We start from the raw sequence: 18,517 nt of genomic DNA, 5'->3' as shown, positions 1-18,517 counted from the left end.
GCTGAAGGGTTAGATGCTGGCTCCCAGAGTTCTCTAGGAAGGAAATTTCTAGTATGGTCAGCTGCAGTTTCAACCTGCTGGAAAAGTCAACCTGAGTTGAAGTAAAGAACACAACAGACGGAGGGCACCTGGGTGGCTCCGTCGGTTAGGTGTCCAACTTCAGCTCAGGTCAGGATCTCATAGTCCTGAGCCCCGTGTTGGGCTCTGTGCTGGCAGCTCAGAGCCTGGATCCTGCTTCGGATTCTGTGTCTCCCTCTCTCTCTGCCCCTCCCCCCTCTCAAAAATAAATAAACATTAAAAAAAAAAAAAGGAACAGAATACGCGGGATGTCTAACAGAAGGGATACCTCTTAGGCATGAAACAGGGAAATCAGAACACCAGACTGAGAGGATCTAAGAGGAAGGACTAAAGAAAACAACTGCACAAGAAAAGCTAAGATATGGAAGGTAGAAATAAAGATGTTCAAATCTGAAAAACAGGGATTCTGGAGAGAAATCTGAACATGGAGGGAGACGATGTTTGAAGAAATAATGGAGACAAACTTCCTGGAATCATATAAGCATAAAGCACCTGATCACAAAATGCCCAAAGAGTGCCAGGAGAAGAAAAAGGAATAACTCACATCTACACACACCATCCGGAACTTTACGAATAGCACACATAACACAGATAGGAAAGAGCATACCACACGCAAAGCAATGAGAACGAGACCAATGTCAGGTTTTTCAATCGCAACGCTGAAAGCAAGAAGACAATCAAGTAATACTTTCAAAGTACTGAAGGAAAAGATTTAGAGTCTAGAAATTTATGTCCATCCAAACTGCCAAATAGGACGGATGGGTCCCCTACGCCAATTATTAAAAGAAGTTAAATGAGCTGAGTGTATCATTTAAAAGAAAAATAGTGATGCGTGATTCAACTTTTACGATGTAGAGGTGGGTAGAGCATCTGAAAGTAAAGGAAATCTGAAAGTAAGAGTATGGAAGAGCACTTACCAGGCAGAAAGAAAAACACTAAGCAGAAGAAACTGGGATTTGGAAACGGATTTCACAATAAATTTCATATTAAAAAAAAAGGAACTGGGGGGAGCTATGCTAACATCACATAAACAAGGATAAAAAGCATCTGTAGGGATGGAAAGCATCACTCCATAAGAAAGGGTTCAATTCACAAAAGGAGACAGCAATTTTAAATGTGTTGTACTTAATACCATAAACTCAAAATCGATTAAGCAAAAGGTGACAGACTACAGGAAGAAATCATTCAATCCCCTCAGGGATCCACAGCTGATGAATGTCCATCGCTGTAGCCACTTTGGAAAACATTTGGTGGCATCGCCTAAAATTCTGACAAATTCCATGCCCGAGAAATGTCCTAAGAGGAACTTTCACACCGACACAGATGTATCTACCAGAACGTTTACAACTGGGGGAGGGGGAGGCGGGGAGGAAGAACCCCAAGGGCCACCAGCAGAAGAGTGAACGGATAAATTGTGAGAGAGTCCCACAAGGAGATATTATTGGCAGTCAAAACAAATGAACTACAGCAACTAGGAGAATCAAAGTAATATATTAAATGAAACATCAGCCCCTAAATATGACATTTGGCATGTTATCCTTTTCATAAGGTTAAAAACCACCTTTGTAAAAAGTTTATTTAGAGAAAGAGAGACTGAGCAGGGGAGGGGCAGAGAGGGAGAAAGAGAATCCCAAGCAGTCTCCGCACTGTCACAGAGCCTGATGTGGGGCTCAAACTCACAAACTGAGATCATGAGCTGAGCCAAAATCAAGAGCCAGATGCTTCCCGACTGAACCACCCAGGTACCCCTAAAAAAACCTTTTAGAAAACGCACATAGATAGAAGAAAATGACATGGGAAGAAGACAAGGGCATACAGAGTCAAGCTGGTTGCCTTGGGTGGAGGAACAGAAGATGGGACGGACAGGGTTTAGGATGGGAGGGTGGAGGCAAATGATAGCTTGGGTTGTTGTATAGTCAGTTGGAGTCTTTGTTTTGTGGTGGTGAGTTTGAAGGTGCTTACGTTATTAAAAATAATCAACTAGGGGCGCCTGGGTGGCTTAGTCAGTTAAGCGTCCAACTTCAGCTCAGGTCATGATCTCACGGTTTGTGAGTTCGAGCCCTGCGTCAGGCTCTGTGCTGACAGCTCGGAGCCTGGAGCCTGCTTCAGATTCTGTGTCTCCCTCTCTCTCTGCCCCTCCCCTGCTCATGCTTTGTCTCTCTCACTCTCAAAAACGAATAAATGTTAAAAAATTTTTTTAATCAAATATTTAAATATAATAATTTATGGACCAAAAATGGAATCATATGGAAATTAGAAAACACTCAAAACTAAACTATAATAAAACACTAGACACTTCACACCTACCAGGATGGCTACTATTAAAAAAAAAAAACAACCATAATGTGTTGGCAAAGACATGAAGAAATTGGAAAACTTATGCACTGTTGGTGGGAATGTAAAATAATGCTACCACTATGAAAAACAGTATGCTGATGGTTCCTTAAAAAATTAAAAATAGAGGGGCGCCTGGGTGGCTCAGTTGGTTAAGCATCCAATTCTTGGTTTCGGTTCAGGTCATGATCTCATGGTTCATGGGTTCAAGCCCCACATCAGGCTCCGTGCTGACGGCACGGAGCCTGCTTGGGATTCTGTCTCCCTCTCTCTCTCTCTCAAAAATAAACATTAAAAAAAATTTTTTTTAATTAAAAATAGAATTACCCTATCATCCAGCAATTCCACTTCTGGGTATATCTTCAGAAGAGTTAAAACCAAGGTCTCAAAGAGATACTTGTACACCTGTACACCCACGTTCATAGCAGCATTATTCACAATAGCTAAATGGTGGAAGGAATCCAGGAGTCCGCCGATGGGTGAATGGATAAGCAAACTGTGGTATACACAAACAATGGGACAGGTTGAGCCGTAAAAAGGAAATTCTAACATGCGCTAACAACATGGCTGAACCTTGAAGACATTATGCTAAGTGAAATAAGCCAGTCAGAAAAGGAGAGTGTTTGCACAAAATTGTGAATGTATTTACCACTCTTGAGCTGTATGCTAAGAAATGGTTACAATGGGATGGGGCGCCTGGGTGGCTCAGTCGGTTAAGCATCCAGCTCTTGATTTCAGCTCAGGTCACGATCTCGTGGTTTGTGGGATCAAGCCCAACACCGGGCTCTGACAGCTGACAGCACAGAGCTTGCTTGGGATTCTCTCTGCCCCTCCTCCCACCACTCACGTTCTTCAAAATAAACATTCAAAAAATGCTTTAAAGATGGCTATGATGGGAAATTGTATGTACATTTTAGCTTACTAATTAAATAATTTAATTTATTACTAAATTAGGCATCTGGGTGGTTCAGTTGATTGAGTCTCTGACCTCAGCTTAGGTCATGATCTCACAGTTCGTGGGTCCGAGCCTCATGTTGGGTTCTGCGCTGACACCTTGGAGCCTGGAAACCTGCTTCGGATTCTGTGTCCCCCTCTCTCTCTGCCCCTCCCCTGCTTGTGCTCTCTCTCAAAAATGAATAAACATTAAACAAAGTTTTTTTAATAATAATAACTAAATACAAATGCATATAGACCTGCATCAAAGGACATTTTGGCCTTAAAGGGTAAGACTGTCCCACAAAGGGAAAAGAGTACCTTTGTAGAAAAATGATCTAGAAGCCATCTCTTTAACCAGGTGATCAAAATTAGCACCACCAGTGATTGGGACCTTCTCCATCACCACCATGTGCCTTAGATAAGCAATAGGAACACATCAGTCCTAAGCTATTTTTGCTAAAATTGTTTAACCCAAATCTAAGTATGCATAAAGAATCACACATATCCAAACATGGTACATTGTAATAAGATAACTGGCTTGAACTTGTAAAAAAAAAAAAAAAAAAAAAGCCCATTAAGGTATCTGTTCTAAATTAAAAGAGGTTAAAGAGACATAACAACTCGATGTAAAACCTATGCATGTTGTGTGTAGAAAGGAGTAGAACGTGGCAAATCTTACAAAGCGGTGGCCCCACGGAGGGCATACGATTCTTTCACCTTTTCTTCAGGCTTGGGTGCGGGCAAGAGGTCGAGCCGAAGTGCTCAAGCACAAGGGTTAGAATAAGAGCCACAGGATAAACTCAGGCGAGTGTGAGAAAAAGGGAAGTTCATATTTCTAATTCGTGAAATAGAAACAAACTAATAGCGAAGAAGAATGACAACAAAGAACGGATGCGCTGAAGAATAATGAAATGTCTACCAAGACTGACAAAAAAGGAGAAAGCACAATATTAGATATAAAAAAGGAGACACAATGTGGATAGTCAAGATTACAAACATAAGGCAGTTCTACAAAGAACTCTGTGATAAATTTGAAAGCACCAAGATAAGAAAATAGGAAAACATTTTTCCTTAAAAGTATCACAGAATCCAGAACAGAGAAACCTAAACGATCTATTATCACCAAAAATCTAGAGTTAAAAATCTCCCCACCTGGGGTGCCTGGGTGGCTGAGTCGGTAGAGCAGCTGACTCTTGATTTCAGCTCAGGTCACGATCCCAGGGTCATGGGATCGAGCTCCACATGGGGCTCCACACTGAGCCTGGAGCCTGCTTGGGATTCTCTCTCTCTCCCTCTGCTCCTCTCCCCAGCTCGTAATCTCTTGCTCTTGTAACAAGACAAATCAAAAAAAAAAAACTTCCCACCCACCCTACACACGCCAGGCACAGTGGTTTTACAGCAAGCTTTACCAAAAATTTTAGAAATCCAAAATTCCAATGTTGTACAAACACTTGTAATGACAATAGAACACTCTCTCATTTTATGAAGTTGGAATAATCTCGATATAAAAACAAGGGCAGCGCAGGAGAGAAAAAACTTAAACCATCTCATTTCTGAGCCTGGATGCCAAAATGCCCCCAAATATCAGAAAAACAAGTCCAGCAATATATTGGAAAATATATCATGACTGTTTTATTCCAGGAATGCAAGGATGTTTTAAGGTGAGAAAACTGTCAAGGTAGCTTACCGCAGTCACAGGCTAAAGGAGAAAAAACACGTGGCTCGCTCAGATTTCCAGGTGTGCTCCTTGGCACCTGTATGCCGGTGGCCGCATGGTGAGGGAGGAAGCGGGTGGGGAAGTTCTAGTGGAAATGACCTGCCGTAAGGCTGATGCTAAAGTGATACAGGCGCAGAGCCCGAAGGGCCACAAGTCTCAAACCTAACAAGTTACTACTACTGGGCATCCAATCGCATGGACGGACCATGGCATCGTGGGGGGCGGAGGGGGAGCTCTTAGGATACTCAGCTCATTCTGGGAGATCTATTCACTCATGGTTGGATTCTGCCGCTAAGTTGGGAAATGGAGGGGGCATTCAACTTCAGAGAATGGCAAAGGGGAGTACTATGCAGAACACAGGACTGTACCTGCATCGGGAAGCTTAGCTACGACCCACAGGAGCTAAAAGACTGAGAAGAGATGGAGAAATGGTGATGAAAAGGTTTTAGGGGGAAAACAGGGGCTATTAGGTACATCACACAATCACTGAAAGCTAGAGAAATACCTAAGGCCAGGCTTACAGATACAATGCCAAAAAAATCGCAGATACACATGACCAAGCGGGTGACAGTCAAAGGAGTACTCAGAGGAACACTGGTAGCCACAAATGTTAGAAAACACGACTGAAATTAAGCACACAACTCAATAAGGTAGCTTTGAGCAAATAAACCCAAAGAAACAGAAGGAAAGGGCCAATAAAGTAGGCAGACATCTTGCAAAGCTAGTCAAAGAAAATAAAATGCTCTCACCCCGTCTCCTTATTCTGGTAAAAGAACCTCTCTATTCTATTGAGCACGTGGTACATACGAAGCAGGTTTGGCTCATCTCGCCTCCCACCAAACCCCCATCCTCCCTATTCAGCCCTGGCCACAGCGCTTGCTCAGGAGAGGGCCAGCGACCCAAGAATACCCACTGATCATCTGTGAAATACACAGATGCTAAGGGAGGAACTCTTTGCTGTAAGGACTGAATGTAAACCGGAGCTTCCTGCAGAAAACAACGGTAGGGAGAAGGAGATTCGTCCACCGACAGAAGCAGAGGTAATCCAAGAAACAAAGGAGAGTCCTAACGAAATCATGCCGGACCTGGATCAGCTCGGCCTAGAGCTGTATTCTTAGACCTCTGTCAACGAGCCCGAGTTTGCTTCTGCTAGTTGGAGTTAGGTTTTGTCGCTTGTAAGTAAGAAAGTCCAAAACGATCCCCCAAACAGCTTAAATACACATGAAATACGACTCACAAAATATAAACTGCCAAAATGGACTCAAGGATAGAAAACCTGAGTAAAATGGCACAGAATTAAAAAGCAAAGATCTACCCCTTAAAAAGGAACCAAACAGATATTTTTATAAAGCCTACCAAACTTTGAGGCAACAAATTACTCCTGTTCTACAAATTATTGCAGAACAGAGAAAAAGATAAAGATTAAACATCTCCAAATCCATTCTACAAGGCTAGCGTAATGCTGTTATCAAAATGGAACAGCGACATCATTAAAACAAAAAGTGAAACTGGCCCAGAAGTAAATATAAAAATCCTAAAGAAATGGAACAAATCCTCTAAAACTAAACAGGGCTTACAAGCAAACCCAAGGACAGCAGCACAGTAATAAAATGAAGACTTTTGGTTAACTCAGTAGATAGCAAAATCCATCACTGTTAAATGAAGGGTAAAAACCTTCAGCAAGCTGGGAACAGAAGGAAACATTTTCAGCCTAATGGAGTTTATCTAGCAGAAACTTAGAGCAAGAACTGTGTGAGGACACATGAGAACCATTCCCACTGGGAGAAAAACAAGGATGCCACCCAACGTTACACTGGAGGTCCTGATCCCTGTAACCCCTAAAGAAAAAAGAGTGTCAAGGATAAAACTACCACCAGTGGGACATGACTGGACTACCCAGAAAGCCAAGAGAATTAACTGAAAAACCACGAGAACTAAAGAATTCAGGGGCGTCTGGGTGGCACAGCCTGTTAAGTGTCATGATCTCATGGCTCACCAGTAAGATAGCGCTTTCCTCCAAATTGAGCTAGGAGATTTATTCACTTATTAATGTTTGAGAGAGAGACAGAATGAGCAGAGGAGGAGCACAGAGAGCAGGAGACCCAGAATCTGAAGCAGGCTCTAGGCTCTGAGCTATCAGCACACAGCCCAATGTGGGGCTCGAACTCATGAACCGTGAGATCATGACCTGAAGTCAGACACTTAACTGAGCCACCCAGGCACCCCTCAAGCTAGATTTAAAACCCTGCCAATGAAAATCTCAAGAGGATTTTTAAGTGGAAATTAACAAGTTCCTTTTAGAGTTCTTATGTAAGAGAAAATATGAAATTTTCAAGGAATAGTAAGGCAGAGAGGAGGGAGCTATGAGATTATTAATCCTGCCATAAAACGTGGTAGGTGCACATACATCAACAGATTAGAAATTCCGAAAGGAGACCCATAAATACGGAGGAATTTCGTTTATTTTAAAAAGATACCTTAAATCTGTGAAGAATGACCCCTTCAGTAGATGGTATACAGATGACTATCCCTTTAGCAAAAGTCACATCCCATAAAAAATAAATTTCAGCCAAGTTCAATATACACACACATACATATCCTTAACTCACCTGAAGTTTATTTTTTGTACACACAGACATACAAACACATACACATGTATACGTTTAAAGCTATACTAAGATACTATCAAGGAAAGTGAACAAGAAGCAGATAAATGAAGCAGTAGTTGGAGAGGATGTGGGAACAGCGACAGGTGTTTCAGGCTGTTTTGGATGAGAGAGTCTACAGCATGTTCGATGCTAACACATCCAGTAGAAAGGATGACAAAAACCAAAACTTCCATACAGTCCTTAAGCAGGAGGACAGACAAGCTCCAAAGCACAACAGAAAAGGTTTTAGTCCCACTGGATTACGTGGGGAAATTAGAGACAAGACAATCCATGAGCATATTTGCATGCTTGGTAACGGAGAGGTGAGAGTTCCCTCCAAAGGCTATGATTTAATGAAGTATGTGGTCAACACCTAAGAGGAGAAGGAGGAATTGGCAGACAACGTAAAAGTTTTGAAATACAACATCCCAGAGAAGATCTGCTAGGCAGTGCTGAGTGTCCACTTGAGGTTTTGTTAATTATGAATTTAAGGTAGAACTAGTGAGCCAGCTTGGCTGTTTTCTCTAGCAGTTACTTGAGCATAAGCAGAGAGGTAAACGGGTTGGCCAGGGTTAGGTTTTACTAGATGAACACAGTGGAGGGAAACAAGGGAGCGGGAGGGTATAGGGAAGTGGAGATAGGAGAGTAACAGTAAGAAGGGAAAGGAGCGGGGTGGGGGGGTGGGGGGAGGCCTGCAGATAAAGATAAAGAGGAGGCAGTTGAGCAAGCAAGCGAGAAAGCCAGGAGGTGGTGACTGCACAGATGTATGAATTCAAGAAGGGCAATTCCTACCAATGGCAGGGATCCAGGGAGGGACCGAAGACACAGGCAGCAGGCCTCAAGTGGAAGACAAAGAAGTAGGGGGCCACACATAGCGTTGAAGAGACCCACCCCCAGGAGGTAGAAAATGACGACAGAAGCAGGAATAGAAGACTCTAAGCCAGGGGGTAAACTCTTCAACGTCTGAACAGTGATTAGGTCAAGGCCAACAATGAAGAGGGAGTGTATGGCCAGAAGTATGAGCTTCAAAGGACAAGTGGGATGGTTTGCAAGAGGGCTGAGGAGTAATGGTCTGTGTAGCCACAAGGCCGCCACCAGGCAGAGGATGTACACCGCAGCACGGAGGTGGGCATTCCTGCAGTCGTGGTGACTGGCACGCCAGGAAAACAGCTTACGAGGCACTGTGAAATCTGTCCTGAGTGTCTCTTAGAGGCGGAGGCACTAGATCCTTCCGCCGTGCTCCTGAATGCCTGACTCAGTATTACTTGCCAGCAGGCAACAGAGAAGGATTGCTCCCAGTTAGTAAATACATGCATGAAGGCACAGCACAGGGCCTGGCACTTACTGAGTGCCCAGTGAGAATCTAGGAAAGGTTCCAGCCATTTCCATTTCCTGCCCGTTTAGGACCTGCACCAAGGAGCAGTCTGTAACTTCACGAATCCCTCCTCCCTCCAGAGAGCCACTCAGACACCAGCACAAGTCGTCACCCACCAGGGGTTTAATTCTCCTTGAGCAGAAGGTCAGTTCAGAGAGGGGCCCTGCCTTGTCCCCCATCCAGAGGGGGAAGATCTGCAGAGCACCCCAGGAATGTCTGAGCTCAGAGGAGCCAATCCTAGTCTCTGGGCAAGAGAAGCGGGTCGAGGGACTCAGGCTGCCTCTTCCTCTTCGCTCTCCTCCTCGCTCTCATGATACTGTCTGCGATTGGTGTTAACAAAGAGGTCAGAATCATCTTCAGAGCTGGACTCTTCTCCTGATGACTGTGGCTCCACTGGGAGTTCTGGCGGAGTCTGTCTGCATGGGGGAAAGGGACAGGGTTAACCCAATGCCTTCTGGAAAAACTAGACTGGCAATCAAGGAGCCCCATAAAAAGGAGGGCATAAGGCCAAGAAAAATTGTCTAAAGACTACCTCCCACCTCACATCAAAAGTCTGCAAGAACCACTGGTTTTAATAAGGAGTCCAATCACCAACACTCAATGGACTCACACTACATACCAAGTGCTATACTAACCAATTTTACAAGCATTAACTCCTTTAATCCTCACAAAGCTCTCATCTTACAGGCGGGGAAATCCAACCCTAAGAGATGAAGTAACCTGCTTAAACCATTCATTTACAAGTGGTATTGCCATGGTTTTAACCCCAGGCATCTGACTTTCAAGCCACACTCATAACCACATATTCTGGAGCTCTCACCAGGGACTCTACACAGATAGAAAGAAGGTCTCTATTTTCCCCTCAAGTCTCCAAGGCCTTAGCCCCTATTTTCTGTCCTAAGGCTTGTTCCTCACCTGTTCCTACTGTTGTTGTGCTTCTCAGCCACTTCTGAGAAGGCCTCAGGCCTGTACCAAGAGAAGAACCGGGGTCAGAAAAGACAGAAAAATCTATCAGCAAAAAAGCTGTTTCCAGCTGTCCCTGCCTGGGATGCCATCTTCCCTCCCCCACCTCCACAGCTAGGAAGTCAATATCCCCCAAAATGAGACAGGCAGTGACCAAGGGGACCACTCTACCAGAGCCCTTCCTTCTGCAGAGAGCGCACATGGTCTTTGCAGAGCACAAAGGAGATCTCAGCCTTCACTTTTTCTCCCTCTTCAATCGGGTCAACAATGAGAAAGTCGCCTGCAGGTAAGACAGGAGAAAAGACACAATGAATCCTGCTTGCAGTGGGGGAAACCAAGCCCCCAAGAAACAGTTGTCTCCTATAGGGCTACCTCTCTCACCTCTCTTGATCCAGATGTTCTTCCGGTATTTGGAGGGCATGCTCACCAGGAAGCGCTGCCCCTGGGCTGTCTCCACCTCATGCAGATTGTTCCCTGGAGTCCTGAGTACCTGGTCCAAGAGAGACCAAGAACCAGTCAGCCTCATCAGCCAGCTCAAATACTCAGTGAGCTGTGCTGCACCTTGCCGCCGTGCTAGGGGTCCAAGGGGAGTAGAAGGATGGGGAGGCAGAGCCGCTTATGCCCAATGCCACTCACCCTCACGATCTGCTGCTGGTCAGAGGGCACCATATGCTCCCCCAGCACCTCCTTCACCACATGCTTCCTCTTGGTGGCCTGAGACATGCTGGGGCCCGTCCCAGGGGGGTGAGGGATGGGGAGACTGTCAACTCCTCCTCCTGGGTTTTTTTCGATGGCAAGTTCAGAACCCAGGACTGTTCTGAAGACGGAGAAAGACCTTTTACTGACGAGTGACTATGTCCTGGTTAAGAACATGACCTTTAAAATCTAATTACTAGGGTTCAAATTCTATCTTGGCTATGTCCCAGCTGTTCAACTTCCCTAGTTTCAGAGAAAAATAATAGCTAACTCTGATCACCGTTAGTAGAATAAAATAAGGCAAGCAAAGCACTTAGCACAGCATATGGCACATAAAAACAACTGACTGGGGTGCTTGTGTGGCTCAGTAGATTAAGTGTCCAACTCTTGAGATCGTCTAAGGTCCTCATCTCGCAGCTGTGAGATCAAGCCGGGAGTCTGGCTCTGTGCTGAGCGTGGAGTCTGCTTGGGATTCAATCTCTCTCTCTCTCTCTAAATAAACATTCTATTTATTTACTTATTTATTTAGGAGTCTGCTTGAGATTCATTCTCTCTCTCTAAATAAACATTTAATTAATTAATTATGTATGTATGTATGTATATGTTTATTTACTGTATGTATGTATGTATATGTTTATTTACTTTTAAAACCGAGAGAGACAGAGCACGAGCAAGAGAGAGGCAGGGAGAGAAGACACAAAATCTGAAGCAGGCTCCAGGCTCCCAGCTGTCAGCACAGAGCCCCGCTGCAGGGCTCGAACTCAGGGACCGTGAGATCATGACCTGAGCCAAAGTTCTATGCTCCACCGACTGAGCCACGCAGGCGCCCCCAGAAATAAACATTTTAAGTAAACATTTTTAAATAAATATAAAAACCCCCCTCCTGTTACCACATGTGCTGGCACAATCAGAAACTAAATACATGTCCTACAGAAATAAGTCATTCCAGCAACGGCCCGGGGAAGGAGTGTGAGAGGACCTAACTGTATGTTCCTCAACACATCCGTACATCCCTAGCACAGCCACACAACACAGATTCTCAATTTTTCAACACACTATAGTCAGAGACCGATGGTCCGAGCCAGGAACAAGTTAATAAAAGGTCGGGTAAGCCGGCTGGGTCTGCGGCATCTGATTTCTGACTTGGGTACTGAGAAGACAGGACTCGTTCCACCAAGGCTGAAGGTTTCCAAAGGAAACTCCAAAGTGTCACCTCTAGCTGCTGTCCCTGCCCTCCTCCCTCCCTCTCCTGGAGGAAAGACGCTGAGAGCGAGACCCACACTTACTCTCTGGCCTTCGTCTCCCACGGGCGCTGCCCGAACGACCTCGTTCTCCAGGACGCTGAGAGCAGCTCGCCCACGACTCACTTCGCAGCTAAGCCAACGAAAGCACAGAAAAGGGGCCTGCCGGCGGTCACGACGATGGCGTGGACATATACTCAGGTCCCCCGCGCCTCTGGCTTCTAGCCGACTCCTCCAAGCCGAGTGACGACGAGGACTACGCGAACCCTCCTGGGTCGGATCCTTCCGAGCACCGTACTTCCGGTGCTACCCGGAAGCCTCCTGGCTACCCTCCCCCGCCTCGTCCGTCTCTTTAACTCTTCCCACCGCCAGGTCAGTCGAGGCTAAGTTTTTAAGTTCCCGATGCGTGCAGCGGGGAATGGAGTTTTTTCCGACGCCCCAGCTTCCTGAGACCGGACATACTGCCCGAGAAGCGAGACCACAGAAGGCAGCCGGGCTTCCCGAGAGGCAACCCGAAAGCCAAGCCTACTAAAGGCGCCACTGAGGTCGAGAGCGCCTCATCTCTATGGCTCGAGGAGGCTAGAAGTGCCCAATTCGGAATTTTTTTCCACAGGCGGCTCTTGAGGCGACCCGGAAGCGGAAGTGGAAGAAAGTTCTAGTGGGTTGAGGTATCGCTCGGAGCAGCCGGGTGGCGGGAGGAGCCGTTACGGGAGCGGGAGCTGCCGGTGAGCGCTAGCTGCGGAGCAGGGCCGGAGCTGGAGGCGGGAGGAGGCGCGGGGAGGAGGGGTGGAGAGGAGCCTGAGCGCTGGAGCGGCCTAGAGGATGCGCCCTCGGAGAGGGCTCGGCCGCCGGCCTGGGAGAGGGCGGGGCGGGGCGCGGCGGCGCGTGGAGGGGGCGGGGCGGCGCGCGTGGGGCGGGGCCGGAGGGCGGGGCGGGAGCGCGTGCGTGGACCCTGCCGCGCGGGAGGAGCAGGTGCGCGCGCTCCGGCCAGCGCGTTCGCTCTGTGAGCGGCGTGCGCGGGCGAGTGGGGGCAGAGCGACCCTTCGTTTGCTTTTCGGCCCAGGGGAGCCGCTCTTAGCCCAGCCAAGGTCACACAGGGAGTGACAGCTCAGGGAGGGCCCCGGCAACCGACTCTGGGAATCTTCCCGCTGCCCCGAGTGCGCCACCTGTGAGGGCAGGAGAGTTTTTCCTCCTGGGCAGCGCTAAAACCCAGATCCCGCAGGGAAAGGTTCTTTTGCCTGGCGGGGAAAACACTCTTCTTGGGCCCCGGTTCTCTCCTCCGTGAAAGGAGGAGGATCGGGTTAGCCGCCGTAATGGCTGGTTTCGCGTTCTCTTACTAGAACAGGGCCCCTGGGCCCTTGGGAGTTCCCGGTTTTCAGCCCTAACTCCCTTTTCTTGGGATTCCTAGATTAAGCTGATCGAGATGACAACCTCCCAAAAGCACCGAGACTTCGTGGCAGAGCCCATGGGGGAAAAGCCAGTGGGGAGCCTGGCCGGGATTGGTGAAGTCTTGGGCAAGAAGCTGGAGGAAAGGGGCTTTGACAAGGTGCGGGGTGACTGCATGCATGGGGGGGGAGGGGGCGGGCGTGGGTAGGGCAGACTACCATGTTTCCTGGCAGTTAGGGGTGAGGAAAGCGAGAGTAACTGTTGGGGGTGGACAGTGGTGTGTGATCTGAAGGGAGTACCTGCCAGCCTCACGTGCTTTGAAGCCACAGTAGTGGCCTTCGAGCACTGAGCAGCATGCCCTTTACTTTGCCCGTTGTGCAGGCCTACGTGGTCCTTGGCCAGTTCCTGGTGCTAAAGAAAGATGAAGATCTCTTCCGGGAATGGCTGAAGGACACATGCGGTGCCAATGCCAAGCAGTCCCGGGACTGCTTCGGGTGCCTTCGGGAGTGGTGTGACGCCTTCTTGTGAGGCTCTCCGGGGAGCCCCCAGCCCCTGGCCCCAGCATGGAGTCTCCAGAGTTTGCAGCCGCGTGGGGACTCCTCCCCTGTCCTCTACAAAGGAAGAGATTGCTGTTGTCGTACTCCACCTCTGATGTACTCCAAGGTCTTTTGGGAGTTCTCTCCCCTCACCATTTCAACTTTTTGAAATTCTCGCCCTTGCATGCAGTTCCCTTCTTCCCCTGCCAGTTTCATGTCAACAATTACCAGCTTCTCCGAGTGGATTCCAGGCCCTTCCCTGACCCCCACTCCCACCCCCACCTCTGGTCTGTTTTATGCTATTTGGCTCTTTTTTGGCAAAACAGTCACTGTCCTTGTAAAGTTTTTTAAATCAATAAAGTCAGTGGCCTTCCTGACTGGGCTTTGTGCATTGAAAAGCAGGTGGGCTGGGACTTCCCCACAGACTGACCAGGTCTGCGACACTCCTTATCAGCGCAGATCGAAACTGGCGGCTTCCTTCCTACCCGGGAGGGTAGCCACCCTAGCCACGTAGGCCTCAGCCAGGTGCTTTGGCGTGTCCCTTAGTAACCTGGCAGGGAGTGTGGGCTGATATCTCCCTGGGATCTGGGTGGGCTGTGATGTTCCAGATGTCATCCGAGTCAACATCTGGGCTAGGCAGCACCTGGTGGAAAAGTCAGTGGGAGTCCAGGGTACCGGGAAGAGGGTGAATCAGATGTAGGTAAGAGTTCACCTGCCAATCATCGGGTGCTTTCCTGGCCTTTGGGAGGAGTGGCCAGGCCTCTGGCTCTCTTAGGGAGGTTAGGGAGCCAGAACATGGACATCACAACTACGCAGGCTTGAGTGAGTTATACTTTTGTTGGGTATATCTTTGTCCTGGTCTTTGTTGAACGCTCAGTGTTAACCAGGCCCGCAGCTAAGATCTTTGCAAACATATTTTTCTCCCCTGGTAAGAGGTAATTGTTTTTTCTTTTGTAGGTGAGGAAACCAGAGGCTCAGAGAGACTAAGTAATTTGACCATGGACTTCCTGCTCGGAAGTTGCCAGATTGGCCCTCAAAATGTAGCTCAAAACCCACGTACCTGAGGGCCCTTTGTTCCCTGGTCATGTCACTTGGCCTCTCCAAGCCTCTGTTTTCCCACTTGGCAAATGAGGTGGTTGTAAGTATCAGGTATAACGCTAGCTGTGTGGCACCCAGCCCTGCTTGGCTTTGTTTCTTTCCCCGGACCACTAATGAGGAACTCCTTGCTTACAGACTTCTCCCCGCAGGACCTACAGTCTGGTGAGGGGAGCGTGACAGGTATTAAATGCAAAAAATTGGGATACTATGTGAAGGTTCTCGTGATCCCGGGGAAGGGAAAAGTGAAGGAAAAGTTGAGAAACTCCACTCCGCTAATAGCAACTTTGTCTGAAGTACCAAAGAGAGTGGCAGGGCTACCCCAGGGTGGGAAAGGATACGGGCCACACACATACACGACAGGGCTGCATCCAGAGAACTTCACTATGATGAAGACGAAGCAGACAAGACAGAACAAGAGTAAAAGACTTGAATGGCAGCCATGAAAGGAATACCCCAAATGGCGGATAAGCTTAGGAAAAGGTGCTCGATCACAGGAGTCGGAAACGCAAATGAGATGCTGTTGTCCACTCCCTGGCAAAAATTCCAAAGTCAAACAATACTAAGTGCTGATGAGGGAGTGAAGCAACAGTTTCCATCCAGCTGGTGGGAGTGTAAATTGGTATGAGCCCTTGGGGAAACAGTTGGGCGTTCTAGTAAAACTAAAGATAAGACCCATCCTGTGACCCTGCACGTCTGCTCCCGGGGCCACTGCCAAGGACTCTCGCATATCCGCACCTGAATGCGTGTTCACGAATGCGTGTTCACCGCAGCTTTATTTATAACAACCCCCAACTGGACCAACTGTAACGGCCGTCGGTACCAGTGAACGTGAACAAATGACAGGTGAACCGAGCGCCCAGAATGTCAAATGCCGTGATGCCGTTCACGTAAAGTTAAGTGGCTCCCTGCTCAGGGATCCCTGTATAGGTGGTAAGACTCTAGAAAAAAGACGAGGAAATGCTTATCGCAAAAGTCAATAGCAGAAGCGGAGTAGTTCCCTTTGGGGGAAGGAGGTGTGAGGAGCGGGAGGCTTGGGGGCGGGGGTGGCAATACAGGCATTCACTAATTTGTTAACACATACGCACTGTGTGCTTTTCCGGTATAAGCTACATCTCAGAACAGTGGAAGGATAAAAAGGATACCAGAAGTAAGGCCCCAGGGATAGAGCAATTATGTGATTACTTGGAAAACAGGATGGTTATTGGTCAGGGTAAGGGGTGAGTGCGGGGCTGGGTCTGGAAAGTGAGCAGCCCTCCTGGAAGGGCACCAGGTGGCCAGAGCAGGGCCCAGCTTGTGTTACAGACCACTTTCTGGGAGGATGCCAGTCTGACTCCCAGACCGCGGTGGTAATTCAGGCCGTCCGTGGAGTTTCAGGCTAAGTTTCAGATGTTTTCCTGGATGGGTCCAGGGTCACCTCAGAGTCCCCTCAGCCTCAACCCTTTGCGGTGTGACACTGCCACACGGGCCTGGGGTGCTCAGGCAGGGGCTCGGGCAGGGCCATGCCCTCCCCCTACCTCAATCCTGAGGCTGCCAGATGGCTGCTGACGCTCGGGAGGCAATGGAGACTCCCTCCTCCCCCACAACACCCTTCCCATGGCTCCTGCCCATGCCGGTTGGCAGGTCTTGCCTCTCGTGGTTCTGGCAAGGGGGCCCGCCCAGCAGAAGCTCGTGGGCCACACTGCCTGCTCTGCTTCCTCCTCACCCACAGTGTCGTGGGCCCTTCCCTGCCTCACCCACAGTCTTTGTCTCTGAAGCGGCTGGGACCTGCTATCTCACCTCTCACTTGGGGCTCAGGCAGCGTCTGTGACATGTTAAAGGTCGAAACCCTTTATCTGGGTCCCTTAGTGCATCCCACACAAGTTCCTGGTTCAGTCCTAGAGGAGCAGGAGACAGAAGGCATCTAGAATGTACTTTGTGACAGGGTAGCTTCAGAGATCCAGCCCCAACTTAGCCTGCAGGACATAGGGACCAAGGCCTGTAATGTTGGAGAAAGCAGACCTGAGTGGGGACGGGTAGGAAGTTATCTAAATGTCAACCCAAACTGCTCAACAGGATGTGCCCGGCCAGGGGGCATGGGTGGGCACGGGAGTCAGCAGATACTGCCCCCTGTTCCTCCCTCCCCTGCGGTACCCAGCCAGAGCTTGACCCGCTTGGCCACTCTAGTTATGAGTACTCAGATGTGGCCAGAGCTTGGGGTGAACCCAACTTCCACGCTCTGGAGTCCGGAAGGGGTCCTGCTGTCCCCGGAGGGAAATGGGAGGCTACGGGATGAACCCCAGCCTGAGACACGCCTCCCCACTCTGGCCCAGTAGCAGCCCAGACGGTGTGAAAGGCTCAGAGGATACGTTCTTGCCTATCAACCCCCTTCCCCGTTGCCCACACCCCCTCAGGGACCCAAGGCTCTTTCTACTGTCACTCGTGGCCTCGACTGCTGACAGCCTGAAGGAGCCAGGCAGACCCGCCTCTGAATCAGGGCCTCCTCGACTTGCCGTGTGACCTGGGGCGAGCTGCTCACTGTTCTGAGCCTGACTTCTCTCCTCTGTCACCTGGTATAGGTTGGTAAAGGTTCAACCAGCTAATGAACCTGAAGCCCCGGGCACTCTGGGCACTCCTCCACCAATGGGAGCTTCCTGGATCTCAGCTTTCTTTGCCTTAACGTCTCTTTTCTCAGATGTGCTTAGGGCAAGGGGAGCGAAGCCCTGGGGGAGGGAATATCCGTGGCCCAACTGGAAGTCCAGGGAAGAGGGTTCTGGGAGCAGCACCGAGACCCTGAGTAGCCTGATCCCAGGGTGAAGATGTCGAGAGCCCACCCTGGTCAGCAAGACCCATCGGCCAGAGGCAAGAGGGTGGTGCCACGGGCAACCTGGATTGGGATCCCTGGGCCACAGCAAAAATGAAGACTGTGCCCTGTGGCCGGTAGGGAGGGCCAACCCTGAGCTCACACCTGGCCCATGCCTCCTTCTGGAAGCCAGAGTGGTCCCGACAGGATGGAGCCCAGGCCGAGGGCTCTTCTCCAGATGAGACCCAGCCCTGGGAAAATCCTTTTGGGGTCCCCCTGCCTCCAGGGAGCCTCCGCCTACACAGCAGACCTCATATCCCCGTGGAGACGTGCGACTCATGTCCAGGACTCACACACCAGGACGCTGGCACGCACCGGGCTCCACCCCTGACACTTTTCCTTTGACCTCCCCCATTTCTCCCTAGTAAAACGGCTTCCGCAGAGCAGTTAGGAGGATGAGAGTGTGTCGAGACCCCGGTGCAAGGCCCGGCACACACCAGAAGCCCAGCAATTGTTACTTAGCCTTCCCCATCCCTCTTTTCCCACCAAGACACCGCTTCTAGCTGTGTGACCCTAGACAAATGACCTGACCTCTCTGGTTCACTTCCTTCATCTGAAAAACAAGCTCGATGCTTACTACCTAAGAGTGCTTAGGATAGACCAGTGGGTGAAAGATCTTCGGAGGCTGTTAGGTTGTGGTGCAACCTGTGGTACTCATTCGCACCGGTGC

General features: G+C 49.0%; 2 protein-coding genes across 2 annotated transcripts; one reads left to right on the top strand and one right to left on the bottom strand.

Moving 5' to 3' along the window:
* Window positions 1-7,700: 7,700 nt before the first annotated feature.
* Window positions 7,701-12,265, bottom strand: EIF1AD (eukaryotic translation initiation factor 1A domain containing). Its single transcript, XM_015067984.3, has 6 exons — window positions 12,034-12,265; window positions 10,688-10,868; window positions 10,433-10,541; window positions 10,223-10,331; window positions 10,004-10,054; window positions 7,701-9,504 (listed from the first exon to the last, which is right to left on the bottom strand). Exons 2-6 carry the CDS (start codon window positions 10,772-10,774, stop codon window positions 9,360-9,362), a joined length of 501 nt encoding a protein of 166 aa, XP_014923470.1. The 5' UTR covers window positions 10,775-10,868; window positions 12,034-12,265; the 3' UTR covers window positions 7,701-9,359.
* A 306-nt stretch (window positions 12,266-12,571) lies between these two features.
* On the top strand, window positions 12,572-14,287 carry BANF1 (BAF nuclear assembly factor 1). The gene is made up of 3 exons (XM_027045057.2): window positions 12,572-12,713; window positions 13,397-13,534; window positions 13,756-14,287. Exons 2-3 carry the CDS (start codon window positions 13,412-13,414, stop codon window positions 13,900-13,902), a joined length of 270 nt encoding a protein of 89 aa, XP_026900858.1. The 5' UTR covers window positions 12,572-12,713; window positions 13,397-13,411; the 3' UTR covers window positions 13,903-14,287.
* Window positions 14,288-18,517: the final 4,230 nt, after the last annotated feature.

The sequence above is a fragment of the Acinonyx jubatus genome, chromosome D1 (assembly GCF_027475565.1).
Source record: "Acinonyx jubatus isolate Ajub_Pintada_27869175 chromosome D1, VMU_Ajub_asm_v1.0, whole genome shotgun sequence".
In the NCBI taxonomy this organism is placed as follows: Eukaryota; Metazoa; Chordata; class Mammalia; order Carnivora; family Felidae; genus Acinonyx; species Acinonyx jubatus.
This window is presented reverse-complemented; position numbering and strand designations above follow the sequence as displayed.

Bases quoted from the DNA above. Each gene is read 5' to 3' on its own strand.
- BANF1 (XM_027045057.2), top strand. From the start codon at position 13,412: ATGACAACCTCCCAAAAGCACCGAGACTTCGTGGCAGAGCCCATGGGG. The intron at 13,535-13,755 runs GTGCGGGGTGAC...CCCGTTGTGCAG, and splicing joins AGGAAAGGGGCTTTGACAAG to GCCTACGTGGTCCTTGGCCA.
- EIF1AD (XM_015067984.3), bottom strand. From the start codon at position 10,774: ATGTCTCAGGCCACCAAGAGGAAGCATGTGGTGAAGGAGGTGCTGGGG. The intron at 10,332-10,432 runs GTGAGAGAGGTA...TCTTACCTGCAG, and splicing joins GAACATCTGGATCAAGAGAG to GCGACTTTCTCATTGTTGAC. The intron at 10,055-10,222 runs GTAGAGTGGTCC...CTCTTGGTACAG, and splicing joins CTGCAGAAGGAAGGGCTCTG to GCCTGAGGCCTTCTCAGAAG.